The sequence below is a fragment of the Molothrus ater genome, chromosome 25, assembly GCF_012460135.2.
Source record: "Molothrus ater isolate BHLD 08-10-18 breed brown headed cowbird chromosome 25, BPBGC_Mater_1.1, whole genome shotgun sequence".
NCBI classification, from domain to species: domain Eukaryota; kingdom Metazoa; phylum Chordata; class Aves; order Passeriformes; family Icteridae; genus Molothrus; species Molothrus ater.
Genome location: NC_050502.2, coordinates 6,890,190 through 6,910,342, shown reverse-complemented (window position 1 = coordinate 6,910,342; position 20,153 = coordinate 6,890,190). Strand labels below are relative to the sequence as shown.

The window sequence follows — 20,153 nt, the reverse complement described above, 5'->3', positions numbered from 1 at the left end:
CCATGGTCAGAGCACCACTGGATAATTGCATTCTCTGCACTGTGCTCTCGATAGCAGGAGGGAGAGGTCTGTGCAAAATGTTTGTTAGCACTGAATATAAACTGGTATTAGAACAGGATGATTTTGTCTTAAAATGAAATAATATATTAAATTGGCTTCTTGTGGTTCACCAGCCACTGTATGGGTGAAACTGTAAGATGCTCTATCTAGAAATGTACAGTTTTTTTTTTTTTTTGGTGGGATATAAAAATTGGCTATCACAGGTAGATACAAACAAAATAATACATGGTGAGGGTTCCCCTAAAAGTGTAGCATTATAAAGCTGCTAGGGCTATAGTGTATTATGTATTTGCATGATATTTGGCGTTCTTTAATAGACAAGCTATTTATCTTTTTCAATTCTACTTATTAAGTCTTTGGTTTTGTTTCTCTTAACAGTGACCGTGTTCTTAAGCACTTTGACTCCAAAATTCTACTTTGCCCTGACAGTAACTTCATCTTTTATATCTGGACTGATATTTGTAAGTAGCCACTTCTTTGTTTTTAAACAACTTTACCACCTCTCAGATGACTTTATGAGGGGTAAAGGGAGTGAATATCAGACTCTAGAGGGTGCCTTTGTGCTGGGAAGGAACTTCTCTGATGTACTGTTGCAGCTCTTTTGCTGTGTGCGTTGTGTGTTGGGACTGTATGAGTCTGAGAAGGTGACTTGTGTGGAATACTGGAATGATTTACCTGCCCTGCACAGCTCCAGCTGCTCCCTGGGGCCTGTCACTGCTCACCAGAGAGAGCAGACAGGCACAGGATCCAGGCTGGTCCAGGGCTGACAGTTTGCTGTAGTCCTTGAGGGCTTGTGGTATGCTGGTATTTTAATAGCCTCAAAAAGAGATGGTAATATTTTTGGCCCAGAATTTCTGCTAAGTGACTGTCATTGCTGTTAACTTAGCCTTGTTTCTTTGTTAGCCTCTCTCTTTCTGGTTAGCAGAACATCTCAGTTTAATGGGCCATTTTATCCTTTATTCTTTGAGATTATTTTTGTGAAATGAAAAAAATACACTACTGTTGAATACTACAAATTTGGTACTGCAGGTAGGGCTGCAGCTTGAAATATCCTCACCAGAAAAGAGGGTATAATGGTTTTTTGCCTCTGTTCACAGTTTCCCTATACAGGTACTTCTGAAAGGGTTTTGGAGTTATCCTAATGACTTTGGGAGGGAGGAACAGAACGTTTGACTAAAATATTGCTGGTTTTTTCCAATCTCTTTCATGTTTATGTGAGTGATCCTGCACGACAAGGCAGGCCAAACTAGATCATTGGTGTTCCTCTGTGTGCAGATAAGTTCCACCCCGGGTCATTGGCAAGGGGATGGACTCGGTGCGATCGCTCTTCGTCCCTCATCTCTGCTGGGAAGGCGTCACCTAAGGAACTTTGTGGTGCTTTTTTCTCCTGTGACAGGTGTTTGAGTGGTGGCACTTCCGAAAATATGGCACATCTTTCATCGAGCAGGTTTCTGTGAGCCACTTGAGGCCTCTCATTGGGGGTGCAGAGAGCAGCCCCCCAGCCCCAGCAGCTTTCTCGGCCGGGGAGAGTGAGAGCAGCAGGCAGAACATGCCAGGTGATTCCTGATGTGTCCCAGGAGCTTTCCTTAAGCTTTGAGTTGGCTTTTAATGCCTTTCAAGTGCTTGTACAAAATGGACAAAACCTACATCTTACAAAGTGTTTTGTTAGTAGTGCTAAAAATAAACTAAATAATAATGGTTTTTCACTCTAAACCATTCATTGTTAAAGATATGATTTAGAAAATGTTATACATTTAGCTAAAACTGTTTCAGTAACATTAGTTATTTACTGTTCTAAAGATAAATATTGCATGAGTGTACATGCATTGCTTAATCTTCTTGCTCTGTGCTTTTGTACCCCAGCAATGTTGGGGAGCAAAAATATTTATGGAATAGCAGAAGTTTATGAAGATGATGATTGCATAATAATAAAATTAAAGCAGGTTTTGAAAACACAACTGATTTGCATTACTGCATTTTAATGTCAAGGTAGTATTTCCTGTGCTTTTAATTTAAAAAATACTTTATTTTGTTATTCCTCAGAGTGCAAAGTGTGGCGAAATCCTCTCAATCTTTTCAGAGGGGCAGAGTATAGCAGGTATTAATTTTCTTGCTTTCCACTGCATATTTTTAAATTTAATCAGAGGCATGCACATGACTTCTTCACAGAGCTTGCACTGGTAATGTCAGGAGACAGCTGGAGACCTGCAAGATTATAGGGGTGATTGATACCAATTCTGTATTTTAAAGGCACCAAGCCAAGCTTTGGCAGTTTCAATGTTAAGAACAAAAATATTACTGCAACATCAGGGCTTTTTGAGCGTAAAGTAGGGAAAAAACCCTTTATTCAGAGGTTGAGACAGTGATTATCAATCTAAATTGTCTTTTATTAAACTATATTGAAAGTTTCCTAGTGTTACTTCATGGGAGAAGCTGCTTTCTAGGAAGCCAGTTCCCAAGTTGTTTAGAACTTTACAGGTTATTGAACAGTAGTACTTGAAACTTTGTGTTGGAAGCTTTAGTCTTTTATTATAGATTTTCTGTACTAGGCACATCAGATATCACCTTGATATCAGCATTGCTAATTGCTGTGAATGCCTCTTACTGCAATGTGTTCTTTTAGGTACATGTGGGTGACTGGGAAGGAGCCTCTAACTTACTATGACATGAATTTGTCTGCTCAAGATCATCAGACCTTTTTCACATGTGACACGGATGCCCTCCGGCCTTCAGACACAGGTACTGATGTGTGTGTAAGGTGTGGAAGTCTTGGACAGGGTCAAGGGTGTGCTTTTAGTGAACTTGAAAGTAGCGCAAGTTGTTGTCAAATATTTCCTGAAACTACAGCCTTTCTCAGCTACTCAAGAGGTTTAATAGATGTAGAGGATCATAGAGTGGTTTGGGTTGGGAGGGGTCTTAAGGCCCATCCAGTTCCACCCCCTGCCATGGGCAAGGACACCTTCCACTAGACCAGGCTGCTCCAAGCCCCTTGAAATTTAGTGTTTAGTGAAACTTAGTGGGAAGATGTTGTTTTACGTTGTGCATTCTCTACAGCTTTAGTGCTGTCACAGTCCTGATATTTTTTAAGATCGCACGCATTTCAAATAATTAACACAATATTGCAAACCTGGATTATATTCTCAACAGCCAAAATGTGGTCTCATTTAAACCTTAGTAATGAATAGTGCAGTCTCCAGATTTTTTTCCTTGTGTTCCACATGTTCAGTGCAGAAAGTGTTCTTTACCTGGTTATTGTCAGAGTGGGTGTGAATTATTGTCAGTTTGTCACATTCCAGAGGTGTTCCTTGTCAGCTGGCTGTGACATGTTTGATATGAAAGATGTGTTTTTATTTCACAAAAGGGAGTGAATTGTCTCGCTTGCTGAGCCAAGACTAATATTTTGTTTCCGAAAGAAAACTCAAATATTTTTCCACGTTATTCTTGCTGGACAGCAGGAGGTTTTGTTCCAAAAGAAACATGTATAGATTCTTCAGTTTTCTTATCGTCCCTGAGATAGGCCAGATATAGAACTCAATGAATGTAAGGTTTTGGAGTTCTTTCAGGACTGGTTTTTAGTGTGAAAGTTAATAATCCTGCATAGAAAGTGGTAGCTCTGAATGTGTTGTTTTCCTTGAAGCTGGTTTTCAGTTTGTGTTTTCCAGTTTTACCAAATGGAACCATGGTAGGAGGGGTTTAGAGTCATTGCATTGAAATAATCTTGAATTCAAGTTGTAGTTCAAAGGACACTTCTGAATAGATTTCACCCTTTTTACTTGTTCCCAAACCAAATAAACTGATAAATGTATATCTTGAATTGGCTTTGCCTTGTGATGCCACTCAAATGTGCTTTGTAAATTTAAAAATAAATTGTTAACCCTTCATGATCTGACAGTTGTTGGAAAATAATCATGAAACAGAATCCCAGAATATTTTGGGCTGGAAGAGACCTTAAAGCTCATCCAGCTCCACCCCCTGCCTTGGCAGGGACACCTTCCACTAGCCCAGGTGCTCTAAGCCCCATTGTCCAGTCTGGCCTTGGACACTTCCAGGGATCCAGGGGCAGCCACAGCTGCTTAATTTAAGTATAAAACTCTACCTGTGCAAGACACCACTTACTCCATCACTGTTTCCTTTGAAGTTCTGTTTGAAAGCTTAAATTAAAGTTCCTTGCAGGTCTATGCAAGAACCTGTGTTTAACAATTGCTCCTGCCAAGCTTTCAACAAGTCTTGGGAAACATTTCCAAAAATCTGTAGCAATTTAGAAATTGTACATCTGCCTGGTTATGTAAGGTGTGTCTGTGCTCCGTGTAGGAGTTCTGAAATGGTCAGGGAGGAATCTTCCTGGTGGTGTTGCTTTCTCAAACTAAATTTGGGCTGTAATGAGCTGTTGCAAGAATTTGATGCTTATGGTAGGAACAGGCTGAAATTCAAACACATGTTTGTTCTTCCTTATAACAATCATACAGCAAACAGGAATTTTCAGACTGGAAGGGAATGTTAATTAGGGCTGGCTCCAAGCAGCCAGTGTTGCCTCTGCTGGCTCCCAGGTCTTTCACAGGTGTCTGTGTCCCTAACAGCTTTTCCATGTGTTTTCCGCAGTTATGCAGAAAGCGTGGCGAGAGAGGAACCCGCAGGCCCGGATTAAAGCAGCGTATCAAGCTCTGGAGTTGAACAATGAGTAAGTTTGCACATTCAGTTGCTGTATTTCCTGTTGTGAAGGGTTAAGTGGAAGGATACCGAGCACACTATCAGTTTCTTCATCTAATAATTCACTTACAGCAAAGTTCTGAATGCTTAACGGGGACTCTTCAGACTGGGAATTGCACATGGGGCTGTAAATTGCCCTGGAATATTGAACTCTTCTACTAAAAACATCTTTTGTGCAGCTTTTTTTTCTTAAATCGCTGTGTTAGTGGCAATAACAAATGAGAAATCATATTCAGCTATGGAGCAGTCCTAGTTGGATATAAGATCATGTATTTCAGGGGTGGTATCATGGTAGAACTGTATTTGGAATTCACAGATGCCACTCCTGTAAAGGAATTAAAAATACTCTGTAGCATAAACCAAAGAATTTCACCCATAACTGTGATATGCTTTGCTATGTTGTCTTGTTATTTCTCTTATTTCAGTTGTGCTACTGCATATGTCCTCCTGGCTGAGGAAGAAGCAACAACTATTGTGGATGCTGAGAAATATTTCAAGCAGGCTCTGAAAGCAGGAGAAATGATTTACAAAAAATCTCAGAACTGCCATTCCCAGAGCCCCCAGCATGAAGCACAGCTGAGTAAGGACTTTGAATCACATGAACTCCTGGGTTTGTGTGAGCAGAAATGTAAAAATAAAGTTATAATTAGGAGAGGTAAGGTTTGAAACTGATAGACTAATACTTTTTGTCTTTGTAATCAGGAAGAGACACCAATGTATTGGTGTATGTGAAAAGGAGACTAGCTATGTGTGCCAGGAAACTTGGGAGAATACGAGAAGCAGTAAAAATGATGAGAGATGTAAGTAAAAGTAAAAAAAACCTGAGTTAACAATTGTTTTCAATCACATTGTTCTAATTGATGGGTTTAAGTTCATTTCTAGGCATCATAATTAATCTCATTGAATTATTTTCCCATGAGTTCACACATGATTGAATGGGGCATTCTGTATCCTGGTCTTGTAGGAGATGTCCCTGTCCTTCAGCTATGGGGCTGGAATGAGATGAGCTTTGATTGCTTCCGACCCAAAGCATTCTGTGATTTTATGAAATAATGCAGTTCTTTTCACGCTGCTTCCGTGCCAGCCTCTAACGCTCTGAGACAAAAGGACATTAAAAAGCCCTAGATTATTGTACTGATTTCTATTAAGTATTTCAATTATTCAACTGCAATTCTACATGTAGTTTATTTCTCTTTACTGATTTGCAGTTGATGAAAGAGTTTCCACTTCTCAGTATGCTGAATATCCATGAAAACCTCCTGGAGGCCCTTCTAGAGTTACAGGCTTATGCAGATGTCCAGGCAGTTTTAGCCAAGTATGATGGTAAGTGATGCCTGTTGGAAAATGTGGGTGTTTTTGAATAAGAGAATAAGTGAGATGGGCAGGGGCTGTCTGTCCACAGGCAAGAGTGACCATGACCTCAGCAAGGTGAGCAGACTCCCTTCAGTAACAAATGGGTGCTTGTGGAGTGCAGGTCAAGTTCTCCTTTTGACTGCTGAGGTCAAATTTAGGCAAACTAAATTGCATATGAATTACTTTCTGTGTTTTTAAGTTACTGCTAATCTGTAAAGAAATCCTTGCTTCAATTCAAGGATTATTTTAATTAATCTCTTCTACATCCCTGGATATGCCTAAATTCATCAGCCTTTTTCAGCCAGCACATAGCCCTGTAAGTAATTGATGTAAATAAGCTGGAAAAGGTCATTTTCCTTTTTGTCATCTTCCAGGCTTGGCCTTGTGCTTCTGTAATACTGAGGTTGCTTGTCAGGGATTAGCAGTGTGCAAACATGCTGCTGCCAGAGATCACTGGTGTGCATCAAATGGTGTTGCTTGCTTTCACTTTCTGTCTTGATTTCGGATATTGTGTAAGTCTAAATAGAGGTTGATAAAGTATATGCTTATTTTTTATTACCCTCAGTTTTGCCACCTGGATAGTGCTCACTTCATGAGTGTACAAAAGGCTGCTGTCAAGCAGGGCCTTAAATCACCTTTGGAATGGAGGGGACGTAGCAGTATTTTATGACAGTTATTGTCAGAAGTTGTTGAGTTCTCTCTTATGTCAATTCTTTATCACCTCAGGGAATCAAAAGTATCATATTTTTGCCCAAATCCTGTGCCACTTGTACATGGCCAGCCTAGCACCCTGCTCCCATTCCTTGATCCTCTTCTGGGTGGATTCTTTTTAGCTTATGAAAACCATTTGCCCTTTGCCCAGTGCTTCTTTCTGTTAACACCAGGAATTGTGACACTTTCTTAAGAAAGCATTGCTGATTTTTTTCTGAGCATCTGGAAAAATGAGTACAAGCTTCAAACTCCCTGCAGCACCCCTGTGTTTGGCTTGACACAACAGCCAGACTTGTAGTAAGTGATGGACAGGCCCAGGATGGGATTTACAAAAAAAGCAAGAACGTTCTGACTATACACAACATGGTACTTGGGAATTAGACCCCAGACTTTGTCTGCTTTTAAAGTAAACTTGCACTGTGGAGTGCTAACCTTCTAATCTGTAATTGTCAGCTCAAACTTGGCTTCAGATATGCTACAAAACTACAACTAACAGAATTTTCCCCCATGGAACTGCAGGAGAACGGAAATGGCGTTTTTGTTAAAATTCATCTACCTGTCTGTAATGCAATTTTTTGCAGTCAGCTTCTGGTCAGTCTCTCAGTATTGTACAAAACTGTGTTAATGTACAGTTGCAAAATCAAGTAAAGATCAGAAGCTGACTTTAGATCTTTGTGGGTTAATGCAGGAAGTGCATTCTGTTCTTGAGTGTATTTAAATGCACATTTCTCTTTGGATTCTGTTTCAGTGTGTTGGTACATTTAGAAACAAAAGGTGACTATCACCTAAATACAACTTTGAGTTTTCAATCTGAGACTGACTGGTGACTGTCAGAAAAAAGAAATTCAAAGTTTCTAATCACAGCTGAAATGTTCCAGATGTCAAATTCATTGTCTCCCATACCCAAGGAAAAATCTTTAACTCAAAGGATGTGGGTTTAAAATGTTTGTATTGCCTTAGAATCTTACAGCTTGCTTATTTTATTTTATCACAGATATCAGTCTTCCCAAATCAGCAGCAATATGTTACACAGCAGCTCTGCTAAAAGCCAGAGCTGTTTCAGAAAGGTAAGCAAGGACATGTGTGAAAACAATGGTTTGTTCCTATATCTTGGGTTTGATGTAAAATATGAAGGAAAAAGGTCTAAATCCTTGATGTTTTAAAATTACTTCTAATCTGTAAAGAAATCTTTGCTTTGATTATTTAAATTATTTAGTCTTTAGGATTATTTAAAATTTTTAGTCTTTTTTTGCATCCCTGGTTATGCCTAATTATGTAGCAATTACATTTCTAAGAGCAAGTTGAGTGTATTTATATATATATACATATATTTGTGTGTGTAATGAAATACAATTTAAAACTACTTTAAGCATCCATGAAGTTGGTACAGGGGAGGATGTTTTTCACAAGCCCGTGTATTGGCCATTTTTGTGTAAATTCTGTTTCCAGTGTTTTGCTTGGGATTTGTGTTTTGGATAATTGTGGTAGTTGATGCTGGCATTTCACCATGGTCTGATCCCAGCCCCACCTCCCAGCAGGTGATGCTGTAACAGGGAGCTGCAAGTCAGGATCAACGTGAATTTTCATGTGTCATATGTCATGGGTAGCAGTCAAGATACCTGACTTAACATGAACATTTTTCTCCTAGAGGGGTTTGTTTATCTTTCTTGATAAATCAGCCAATTTTTAATGAACTCTAAGCTTGCAGTGCAAATAAACGCCTGGTTAGCATTTGTTATTTATTACTTTTGTTCAAGGTGGGTTTTTTCCCTTCAGGTTCTCCCCAGAAACTGCCTCCAGGAGAGGACTTAGTACAGCAGAAATTAATGCTGTGGAAGCAATTCACAGAGCTGTGGAATTTAACCCTCATGTTCCAAAGGTAAGAGTATTTTATTTCCTACTGGACCACTTGTAATGTATTCTGAAAAATACCGTATTATAATGTAGTTTTGTTATTGGAGCCTTTCTAGCCCCATATTTTCTTGAATTTGGTTATAACTCCCGCTATGGAGTTGTTAAAAACATTAGTATTTATATAATAAATATTTTGTGGCCAGATTTTTTTAAAATAATAGCTGATGTTCAAACAGGGTTTTTTGCACAAAAATTTAAACTTCAAATTTCCTAACTCATTGGAAATTCCAATAATGTATTACCAAAGGCCCTTTACTCTCAATAAGGGTGGACATTAATAAATATAAATGTAGATACTTAAAGTCATAAAATAATCACAGAATGGTTTGTGTTGGAAGGGACCTTAAAGATATCTCATTCCAGGACCCTGCTTCCAAGTCCCTAAAGCCAAATTAAGTTCTCCAAACAATAATCACTCTAGTATTCCAAACCCCTTTATTCTGCTGGGCTTCCAACCATGGCTCCATGGTTATTGAAAGATCTGCAGTCACTTATTTTCTTCATCCACGTGTAAACAAGATTAGGAGTCTGTATCACCACAGGCTGTAATTTAATGTCTGGCATCAAAACGCAGATTGCACAGAACATTGGGTGAAAATAAAGTCTTGCATTGGTTTTTACTGTACTGGGGATGCTTGCAGTATGAACCTCGAAGCAGGAGGCTGGCTCAGTGCAGGGTCTAATCCTCTGCAAATGATGCTGGAGCCCCAGTGGCTGCTGCTGGGGAGGCTGGAATGATCCAGCCGCTCCGTTCTGTCTGCCTGTCCAATCCAATAGAATGTGCACTGAGGAAGCTAATTGCTGGGAGAAATTGCTGCTTCTTTGCATGACTGATCAAGAGCGTAGCAAGTTCATTTCAGACAGTCTCAGACAGATTTTTCTTTAGCCCCTGCCTTTAGGGGCAGAAGATTATAATGCATTATCATTATCTAAAAGTTCTTTTGTTTTGGGTATCCTCCAGTTGCTTCTGGAACCTCATATACCTTTTAAAGAAGTCAGAGATGGTTTCAAACAGGCTGTTGTTAAAATATGGTCTGTAGTTCTGCAGACACATGCAGAAACTGATTCCAGGTTTCAGTAACTTGATTTTCTCTTCTAATTGTACATCTATCCATTCTTCATGGGTTTTTTATTACAACATTGCCTTGAGGCACCAATTGGTGAGATGACAGAGCAGAATTTTACTGGTGCAGGCTGTTTAGAACTCTGAAATGTTTATGGTCAGAGCAAACAAGTGAATAAGGGCAGAGAAGCGAAGCAGCTTGCCTAGTGGATCACAGAGGGAGAAGAAAATCTGATCTTTGAATTTCTACTCTATTCTATCCCACAGACTAAAAAGGAGTGTGTAAAGCAGGAAATCCCTCTGTTCGCACATTGGATGAAAGTGATTGTCTTTGTTCAGAACATTTTGCATAAGGAAAATAAATTTGTTTCTCTTTGTCCTGCTTTTACAAGATTGGGGTTTGTTTGGAAAGTTAGAACCAGCTAGAAAAGTGGTCCTCTTAAGCCATTACAAATTAGAAATCTGTAACTGCATTGTGGTACTTTATGAAACAGTCTTTTGCAGTCATCTTCTGAATATCTTAGAGATTTTTATTGTGTATAAAGACTTCAAAACCTTCAGTTCAGTACTGAGACACCTTCAGTACTGACACCTTCCCTGATTTATGCATAAACATGGATGTGAAAACCTGCCAGACTGGAATTTTTCTGTTTATGTGGTAACGTGGGCTCCGGGAGAGCCAAAGCCTGGAGTTGAGCATTGGTGTGTTGTGGCAATACTTCCAGAGGAGCTTCACCACCACTGCTGGGTTTATATTCCCAGTTAGCATAATGGAAAAGTGGGCACTGTGGAGAGCATGAGGATTGGGTCAGGGGTCAGATATTTGAGACCATTTTCCCACAGCAGTGCTGTGTGAGTGATCCTTTACTGTGTTAAAAAAAAATAAAATGAAGAGGATTAGAGAGGATTAGCAAGAATATTACCCTCCGGAGTGCAGGCCCAAGGCACTGAGAGAAGAACCTAGCCAGGCAGCAAATGTGCTTTATTTGGCTGGGGCACAACCCCTCCTACATTCCTTGAAGAGTCTGAATGGGAAAAGTTAAGCCCTCAAACTGGATTAGTAAATAATCTCATAGTTTGTGGCATCTGCTGAAATAAATCGGTGAGTTAGCTGCATTCTTACACTTTGGGGGACACTCCAAGGAATTGCCAGCTACGTTGATCAAAGATGTGGATTAACTTTGGCTGTTATTGAATGAGACACTACATGGTAGGAGAGGACAGCTCACAGGTAAATACTAGAGCAGAAACTGTCATTTCATTCTTGTAAAAAGTAGTCATCTGTTTTTAAAAGCTAAGTTCAAATGAATACCTGACTTTTTTAATGTGCCATGAGAAAACATGGTACATTAAAAAAATTGCATGTTCTGTGTTGCAAAGAAATAGGAAATGATTAATCCTTGTGTTCTTTGACCCCTCTGAGCATCATATTTTCTGCTGATGGAGGAAGAGGGCTGAAATTGAAAAAATCTGAAATCAAAGATACTTTGTGGTAGCCCAGTAAGACCACATGAAAGATTTTCCTGGGTTTGGTTTATTATTCTTCTTTTGGTTAGCACGCTGACACTTTCAGGTTTGCTGCTCATACTTCAGAGCTAACAAGTCCTCAACCACCTACATTGAAACTTTCAGAGATGAAGTAATGAGCAAAAATACTGCTGGTTTGGGGTTTTTTATCAGCCTAAATTTGTCCCTCATTGGTGTTGCACCTGCAGCATTTTACTTAATGTCTGTTCCACAAGAATGTATTTTTATTTGTCTTACTGAAGCTGTATGTTTTTCTTGATTTTTTTTTTTTTGGTGTGTGTGAAAGCCTAATTTAAGAGTCATATACACAGGGAGTGTGTTTTGCTGCTTTTCATTTCTCACTTAGTGCAGCCTGGCTGCTGTGTGACAGAAGCTGGCCCTGGCCCCTTGTGCACTCAGTTACGCCTAAAATGATCAATTATGTTTCACAATCAAAGGTTTTGGAACATTCTGTGTAACCAGGTGTACTTTCCATTTTTCCTTTCAGTATTTACTAGAAATGAAGAGCCTAGTGCTGCCTCCAGAGCACATTCTGAAGCGGGGGGATAGTGAGGCAGTAGCATATGCTTTTTTTCACCTCCAGCACTGGAAGAGGATAGAAGGGGCTCTCAATCTACTGCACTGCACATGGGAAGGCAGTAAGTATCTCCTTTTATTCTTTTCTGTACAGTAGACTAGTCTCTCTGCCTTTACCCCCCTCAGACATGGTTGGTTCTCTTTGTGAGAAGCTGGTTGCCTGGTTAGATTCAGATCTAATATCACTCACCCTTTTTGCAGCATTTAGGATGATCCCATACCCATTAGAGAAAGGACATCTTTTCTATCCCTACCCGAGCTGCACAGAAACAGCAGACAGAGAACTGTTGCCAAGTAAGTGGTTTCTAAGCAGTAATGGTAATAAAACACAGGCTAAGGACATGTTCAGTTTGTGGTATTTTGTATTTACCTTACTGTGATTTTTTTAGTTTGAGCTTCCTGCGAAGGGGATTCAGCTATTTGTTGATGTCCCTCCCAGCAGATCCTGAAGCACTTGACTTGTGTGTGTGGTAAATGTCAGCTTGATGCAGTAATAACCTAAGTCCTTCAGAGATTAAATCTGTGTGTGGTACATTCAGACTGAGTCTGGCCAACCTTGAGAACAACAAAGTTGACCATTTGTTAAAAATTGCTTTTAAAAGAATTCATGGATTTGGTTGTAGCGAGGAGTCAATCCATGGTTCCAGTCCGGCATTGGGTATCCAGTAAAAGCTGCCTGTGACCTTGCAGAGAATCTTTGGGTAACCTGTAGGTTCATAGAAGATGTGTTGCTTTCTGTCATTAATTCAGTGGTCTGTATTGATCTGCTGGCTGCCTCCTGGAACTTTTTCTACATGTATTTCTATGGGTTTATACTAACATTTGATACTGAAAAGTAAGTCTTTTCCAGCTGCTCTTTGCTTCAACGTTACTTTATGCAGTGATAGGCCTACATGGTTTTTTTCTACAAATAGACTATATCATTACTGCCTGTACTCATGATATTTAGGAAAATAACATTAATTTAGATTAGAATTGAGGCTGCTAATTATACATCTTAATTGAATTCCTTTGGGGTTGAACTTCTATATCTTGAAGAAACACAGTTCCCCTGGGACTGGAAAGGGCTACTGCAAAAGCACCAGCAGCCCTACAGAGACCACAGCTGTGGAAGGAAAACTGCACAGACCTGTTTCTATTTAAAAGCCTGAAGTTATATTTAAAATGTGTAATTTAAATTTGCCCCCAGACTGCTTTAAATTACTCATTTCTCACTTATGCAGGATATTGCACAAGGAATTCCTTGGTTAGCAACTAACCCTAAATTGTAGACTTCCCAGCATAATTAAACACCAACACATGCAGATATTTCAACAGGATCACTCACGCATTCCTGTTTTGTTTTAAATATAGAACTACCTATAAATAAAATCATCTTAACACTTTTATTGCCGTACTTCTTCGAGAAATCTTGACACCTAATTTTTAAAAAAATTATCTATTTAAAATAATGTTGACCAAACCGTTGATTCAAAAAACCTGGATTGGTCTGATAAGTAACACTTCTCAAATGTCTGTGAACGTATAGAATTAGCTTTAGTTGTCTTTACCTATCTTGAATTTGGTTTTAATTTCCCAGTGTAGGAAAAGCTACTGCAAAAAGAATTAATTGCTATTTTTTAAGCACTTTACTAAATTTTATTGCTCCATGTTTTAGAAATGAGGTGAGTTTCTATATAATATAAATCTCTGGGTACCATTAACATCTCTGATGGATGTTAGACATGGATCTCCAAATAGTCTGTGTAATTGTGCTCCAAAATCATATGATTAAAACCAAAACAAACCCTGAGTACTTTGCCATTAATGAATTGCAAGAGTACAAGACACTTTTGCTGGGTTTACTCTTCTAATGGTGCTTTAATGTGTTAGAATTCAGAAGCAGTAACTGGGAGGGTAAAGTGTCTTTTTCCTCCACAGACTTCAGTTTAAGAAAGAATACAATTGTATTTTCTCATTTTACAAAAAAAGGCTCATTTATAATTTTGGGTTTGTGTTAGATTTTAAAAACAGCTTGTCAAGAAGGGCAGTCCTTTTATGATTACTTATGTCTATAGAAACTATTTTTTCTTCTTTTAAAATTTTCTGAAATCATTAGATAGAAATCAGAGCTGGGGCTATCCAGAGGCAGTAATTGCAAATTCAGCCAGCAGGTCCTCGGCCAGTGACCAGTAGTAGTGTTGTGAGTGCTGAAAGCTCCACATGCCACCCTTAGCCTGGCTAATCACCTGCTTTGGATTTTGTTACCAGAGATTGGAAATTGCAAGGAACTGCTATGTACAGAATTTATAACCCTGTCCTGGCACTGTTTTCTTTGAGGTCTGCTCTGTCAGCTGCTCTGAACAGATTTACTGTAGTCTACAACCAGAAGTCTTCAAGAAGTACTAGGAAATATATGTGTATGCAGCATGCTGGTTGTTTTGTACTTGCTCAGCTTCTTATGGGGTGTGGAGATGTGTTGTTCTTTTAGGTAACAGGATTAGAGCTCTAGAGAGTTGAAAACACCTGAACTGTTTAGTTGGTTCAGGTAATTTTGACAGCTTGTGAACTTTACAGGTGTTTCCTCTGTCCTGTTAGAAAAGTAGGTACCAAAAACTGAGCCTGATTAAATACTTCAAAAATAAAGCCCACGCAAGTGAAAAAGAAGCCTGGGAAGAGGATATTAATAATGAGAACAAATATGTGAAGACTCTTCATAATGAAAACAAGCATGTGATGTAGTGGAAAAATTTTTAAGAAGTTAAAGTGCTGGAACTTCTAGATGTGCAGCAGGAGTCTTTCCTTCTGAAAGTTCAGAAATTAGTTACAAGGCCATAAATAATTCAGAAAGCAGTTCTTGATTATCAAACGTCAACATTCTTCATTTCTTCCTTTCAGCATTTCACGAAGTCTCCGTTTACCCCCAGAAGGAACTTCCCTTTTTCATCCATTTCACAGCAGGCCTGTGTTCCTTTTCTGCCATGCTGGCCCTCCTTACCCACCAGTTTCCTGAGCTGATGGTCATTTTTGCAAAAGCTGTAAGTACTGTGTGTCACGGGGCTTGCTAAGGTATCTTGTGGGTTTTTGGGAATTTTGAGGTCCAGGGCCAAGTAGCCTCTAGTCAATCTCATGCTTGTGGAGCATAATTTATTTTATCTGCTTTTATAAGAATCTTGGTAGTGACAAACACATGTTGAAATTTGGGCAAAATGTCTACTTTGACAAGAGATCAACTATTACTGTTACATACCATGGCTTTGACTTGCTCTGTCATGGTTAGAGAGCAGCATTTCAGCGCCAGAGAAATTTTTCCACCGAGCACTGTGGTGAGTATGGATTTTATCCTCGTGGAAGTGCACAACTGCAGTGGGAGAGCCTCAAAAATAAATTTGTTGACTGGAGATTATGAGCAAAATGAGTAAAAGAGAGACTCAACTGCAGGAAATAGGTCTCTGTGAGCATTGAAAACCCACAGCATGATGTAAGTGGAATGGATGAGAACAGGTAAAGGAGCTGATGACTTCAAACCAAATTCAGAACTGAGTTTAGCTGTCACTTAACCTTTCAGGAGCTCAGCCAGTGGTTGTATATCTATTTTTAGGGTTTCTTTGCCTTACTTATTTGTTAGCATCTGCTGTCTGTAACCTCGTCATCTTTCCCTGGATTCTGGAAGCTGAGAAACAAAGTGCATAGGCAGCTTCCAGCTCCAGCTTCTCAAACTACTCCAGGCAGTAAGTTTGGCCTTTACTGAACTGTGGATCTTGTGCAGTAGAGCAGAGTAGCAAATCAAGAGCTCTGAACTCTTAAGGGAATCATTTATTCTGGCTTTGCTAGTCAAAATAGAGGGCAAAAGACATTTGCATCCTGGCTGGTTTAATGCAACACGTAATGGAGACCCAGGAGGAAAGCCTTTCTTTTTTGAGAATACTTTGTTGTAAGAAATGTTGGCTTTACTGGTGAGCCCAGTCTAGTGTCCAAGCCATGCAGGTGGGAGAGTGGGGCCTCATTTCCACACAGTGGTGTTGATCTTTATGCTGGAAAACATAGTTGGACATGCCAGTGACAAATTTCAGTGCTGCTCATAATTGGCTGGGTTCATAGTAACTAGGGGCTAACTATTTGTTTGATTAATTCTGTAAGGGCTGCATTAGCAAAGCTGTATGATTTCCAGAGAGATACAAGGTCAAATGTTATGCTAACAAAGAATTGCTTGGTGAAGTTCTCTCTGCTGGGTTTCTTGAACTTGTAAGAAACAATGGTACTCAACATCAAAATAACATTTCTGTTTTTATTGCTCACAAACAGGGGTCCTACAACTAGATGACTTTAAAGGTCCCTTCCAACCCAAACCATTCTGTGATTCTATTTCCGTTAGTAGATATCTTCAATAGCTTTACTACAGATAATGCTTTGATGGCTGCTAACACTTTATACATACTTTCTTGTCTTCTGGAGGTCTGTAGTAGTAGCATTTACTTGAATTTTCATACCAAAAATGGAAGATTATCTTCTATTTAATGATACCAACCTTTCCACTCAAGTGTACTCTAATAAAGCAATTATTATTTGTTATATTGAGCATTATATCTTCAAGTAATTCCAGTACTTCGACTTTTAAAATTATTTTTCCTGTGTATTTCATTACTTCAAGTATTTTTCATCTTACTGTTCTTTAACTTATTAAATATAGTAATTTGAGATAATAAAGTTCTAGCTGGTATATCTGGAGTGCTTTGGCTGTAGATAAAAGCAATGCAAAATGTATTTCCAACTCTTGAATTTCCAAGAAACCTAGAACACTGTTTTAGGAATGGCAATTGGAAAGTATTGTGTGTATATGGAATTTTTCACTGTAAATCTCCAAGCAGTGACTCCTTAGATTACATTTCAGTTACTTCTTAATCAAACTCTTTTTCCAGCAGTTGAATCCACAGCCAGCTGAATGCCTCAGAAGGGATTTAAGAAGTTGAATACCTTTCTATGGACTTGAAAAGTCTGAGTTTACATATTTTCATTTGTTAGTGCTTGAGTTTGTTTCCTCCATAATAAATCACAGGGTAAACCTTGGCAAATTGCTAAAAATATTCCAAGTGGCCAAAAATCACAAGGAAGCGTTTAGTGGTTCCAATGTACACAGCGCGATCCAGCCGCGGCCGGAGCGCTGGCAGCGGGAGCGCGGCCGCCCCGGCCCTGCGAGCCGGCGCCACGGGGATTTCTGCTGTCCTGCAGCCCCGGGGCTCTGCAGGTGCTGGGGGCTGCTGCTGGCAGAACCTGGAGCATTTGCTGATGCACTGAGAGCCCGTGAGGGTGCTCAGAGCAGCTGTGGCTGCCAAATCCAAGGCCAGTTTGGATGGGGCTTGGAGCAACCTCAGATGGTGGAAGGTGTCCCTGCCCTTGACAAGGTGTTGAAATTAGGTGATCTTTAAGGTCCCTTTCAACCCAAAGTATTCTGTCATTCTGTGATAACTGTGTGAGTTGGTGCTGGTGAGGCCAGGCCATGGCGGAAGATCCACAGGGGCTGCAGTACCAGCAGGTGCTCCCTGGGCCTCACTATTGGTTTCACTCAGATTTCTGATCTCTTGGAGAATCACTGTTCTTGATCATCAGACAGCTGTTTCTGAAGTAGCTGCAGTAAGTGACAGAAGGTAGGAAGGTATGCAAATGACAATAATCTGAACTGTCTGAACAAGCTGAAAAATGCTGCTAGATAAAACAACTTCTGTCGAAATTGCAGACAAAAGGGTCTGATTGTTTTTGTATTCAGTATGAATTTTTATTTTTTAAAAATTACATAGATGGAGGACTGGGTGGACGTATATCATCTTGCAAAAGTGAGGTTGCACAGTTCCTTCTGTAATACAAAGACACCAAGAACACCAGTGACACAGAGTGATAGCAGGCACTGTAAACAGATCTCAAAAGCTCCTGAAAACAATGAACATGCCTGCATAGAGTCACAGAATGGTTTGGTGGGAGGGGACCTTAAAGCCCATCCAGTTCCACCTCCTGCCCAGGGCCAGGGACACCTTCCACTAGCCCAGGGTGCTCCAAGCTCCATCCAGCCTGGCCCTTGGGCGCTTCCAAGCATGGGGCAGCCACAGCTGCTCTGGACAATTCCAAGCAGGTCAATCCCATTTTTTACATCAGAACTTTATGTTACTGGAATAGACCAGTGTAAATTATTATTAAAGTACTGAAAAAATAGTGCAGCAATGTTCCTGCTGTATCCTACTGAAAACAACTTTATTTTTCAGGGAATTGGACAAAATCCTAAGACAGTCCCTGTTCCAAAGTGGTTTTATATGGATCGCTTGATACTTTCACAACAAAGAAAGAAGTCATGGGATTTAAATTAAAAATTGGCTAATTTTTATGATTGCAAGATTAGGAGAAAACATTCTTCATTCTGGCTGTTCCCTAGCTCCCTGTTGGAGGATTCCTTGCCATTTGGTCTGTGGCAGCCGTCTAGGGACAGAAAATAGGGCAAAGCAGAGCCGTGTCTGGCAAGTCCTGCTTTATGTGACACTCTGCTTTACTTTAAGAACAAATCCCCCTACCACTTTCCCCAAAGCTCATTAAGTGAGACTGGAGAATTAACTTTTTAGCCAGCTGCTGAACTTTTCATATTTATAAACACTTGAGTCTTTTGCTTATCTAAGAGAAAATGTGTATAGTTTGGAGATGTGCACTTCCCTGCCAATGTGTAATGAGTGGTTCTACACTTGGTAGGGAAAAAAGAGCCTGAAGTTTCCTGTCAGAGCTGAGTGTCGATGCCAAGGGCAAAGGTTTCTTGCCTTGCTAATCTACATCTTAACTCATGCACTTAATGTGAAGGTGCCACATGCTAACAGGCAGGGAAGAAGCCCACTGCAAGGAAAAGCACCTACACTGCTGTGAATGTTATGTTTTAAAAGCCTTTTTAATGTAATATTTGAGGTTATGATAGAAGCCAGGAGGGCCAAAGTAAAACTTTCAAAGTAAATGAGTCCTGTTGTTGCTAACTCATGAAATGAGCATTTGCACAAGGATAACCTGAGTGCCAGCAGAATATCTGGGGGATGGTTTGAGAAGGTGCAGGGGAGTTTGCACGATTTGTTTTAGCCTAATCTTACTTCTGGAACTGTTTAGATGGCATCTAGAATATGGATCCCGTCTGGAAGCACAGACTGGTCTTGGCGCATGGGCTGTTCCATTTGGGTCAGTGACCTCTAAATAATCTATGCCTGAATATTGAAAAAATTGGGTGATCTTTAAGGTGCCTTCCTGTGATTCTCTGAAAATCCACTGTCCGCTGCTCCCTGGTCTGCTGAGCCCTGAAGGCACAGTGCTGAGCAGCTGGCAGAGTGCTGGTGTGGAGGAATGCCGTGCTAACCCTTGTGCTTCTGCCCAGGTGCTGCGCGTGCTGTGGCCAGTGAGTGCTCCCAGTGTTCTGGCCTCCAGCTGAAGGGACTGCGCCAGGGGTGAGTGCATGGCCTGGAGCTGGGCCTTCCAGAGGCTGCTTCTCCTTCTGTGTGTCTTCATTCATCCCTAATGTTTACAACAAGCCTGTTTCATGGCATCAGCAGTGAAGGGGTTGGAATTCTGTTGCCCTGAGGGCAAGACACAGGGTGGTTTTTGCTCATACCTTGAGTCTGCAGAAGGAAGTTGGTTTGGAAACTGAACTGATTTATGGTTGTGTTCTGTTTCTTCCAGTGCTTTGGGACTCTTCTTTCACCCTTCATCTTCACTCTGGAACACATTGAGGACCTGCTGCTGTCCAGCCCCTGGCATCAGCTGACTGGTGTGACTGGCGTGTATTTTCCATGATAGTTTGATTTTATTCTTATGAGCCTCCCTCCCAGTTGTGGGAGCCAAGGAAGAAATCTGGGCTCTTCAAACTGATATCCTTGACTGGCTTCCATGCTGATGGTGCTTAACATATGAATTTCTCCTTTGGCCTTAATCTGTAATCATCTAAGAAAATAGTTCTTGTTGAACAATAGTTTATTGCTCTCTAAATCACTTGGACAACTGGAAGCTCATACTTCCTCTGTAAGAAAGGAGAATACACAAACTGAGCAGGTGTTGGGAGTACTGATGCTTCCTTCTCAGCTGCAGATGCACCAGATACTTGGCTTAGATTTAATTTCATAAGCCTTTTTCAAAATATTTGTTAACAGCAAAGTATGGTTCTGCTTTCTTTATTAAAAGGTTGCTACTTAAAGCATTGAATTTGTTGACTTCTTAAGTGTCTGTTAAATATAGATTACAATGTGCAAACAAA

General features: G+C 40.1%; 1 protein-coding gene across 1 annotated transcript; it reads left to right on the top strand.

The window, feature by feature from the left end:
- The first annotated feature begins 957 nt into the window (after positions 1-957).
- ST7L (suppression of tumorigenicity 7 like) lies at positions 958-20,153 on the top strand. Its single transcript, XM_036398185.2, has 14 exons — positions 958-1,616; positions 2,104-2,158; positions 2,684-2,799; positions 4,660-4,738; positions 5,193-5,347; positions 5,470-5,567; positions 5,976-6,090; positions 7,826-7,898; positions 8,608-8,710; positions 11,823-11,973; positions 12,113-12,205; positions 14,789-14,928; positions 19,281-19,350; positions 19,583-20,153. The coding sequence occupies exons 1-13, from the start codon at positions 1,610-1,612 to the stop codon at positions 19,332-19,334; spliced, it is 1,239 nt and encodes a 412-aa protein (XP_036254078.1). The 5' UTR covers positions 958-1,609; the 3' UTR covers positions 19,335-19,350; positions 19,583-20,153.

What these genes read in the sequence shown, in the direction of transcription:
- ST7L (XM_036398185.2), top strand. An exon ending in CCTCCGGCCTTCAGACACAG is followed by an intron (nt 2,800 to 4,659) that starts GTACTGATGTGT and finishes TGTTTTCCGCAG; the next exon opens with TTATGCAGAAAGCGTGGCGA. An exon ending in TGGTCATTTTTGCAAAAGCT is followed by an intron (nt 14,929 to 19,280) that starts GTAAGTACTGTG and finishes GCTTCTGCCCAG; the next exon opens with GTGCTGCGCGTGCTGTGGCC.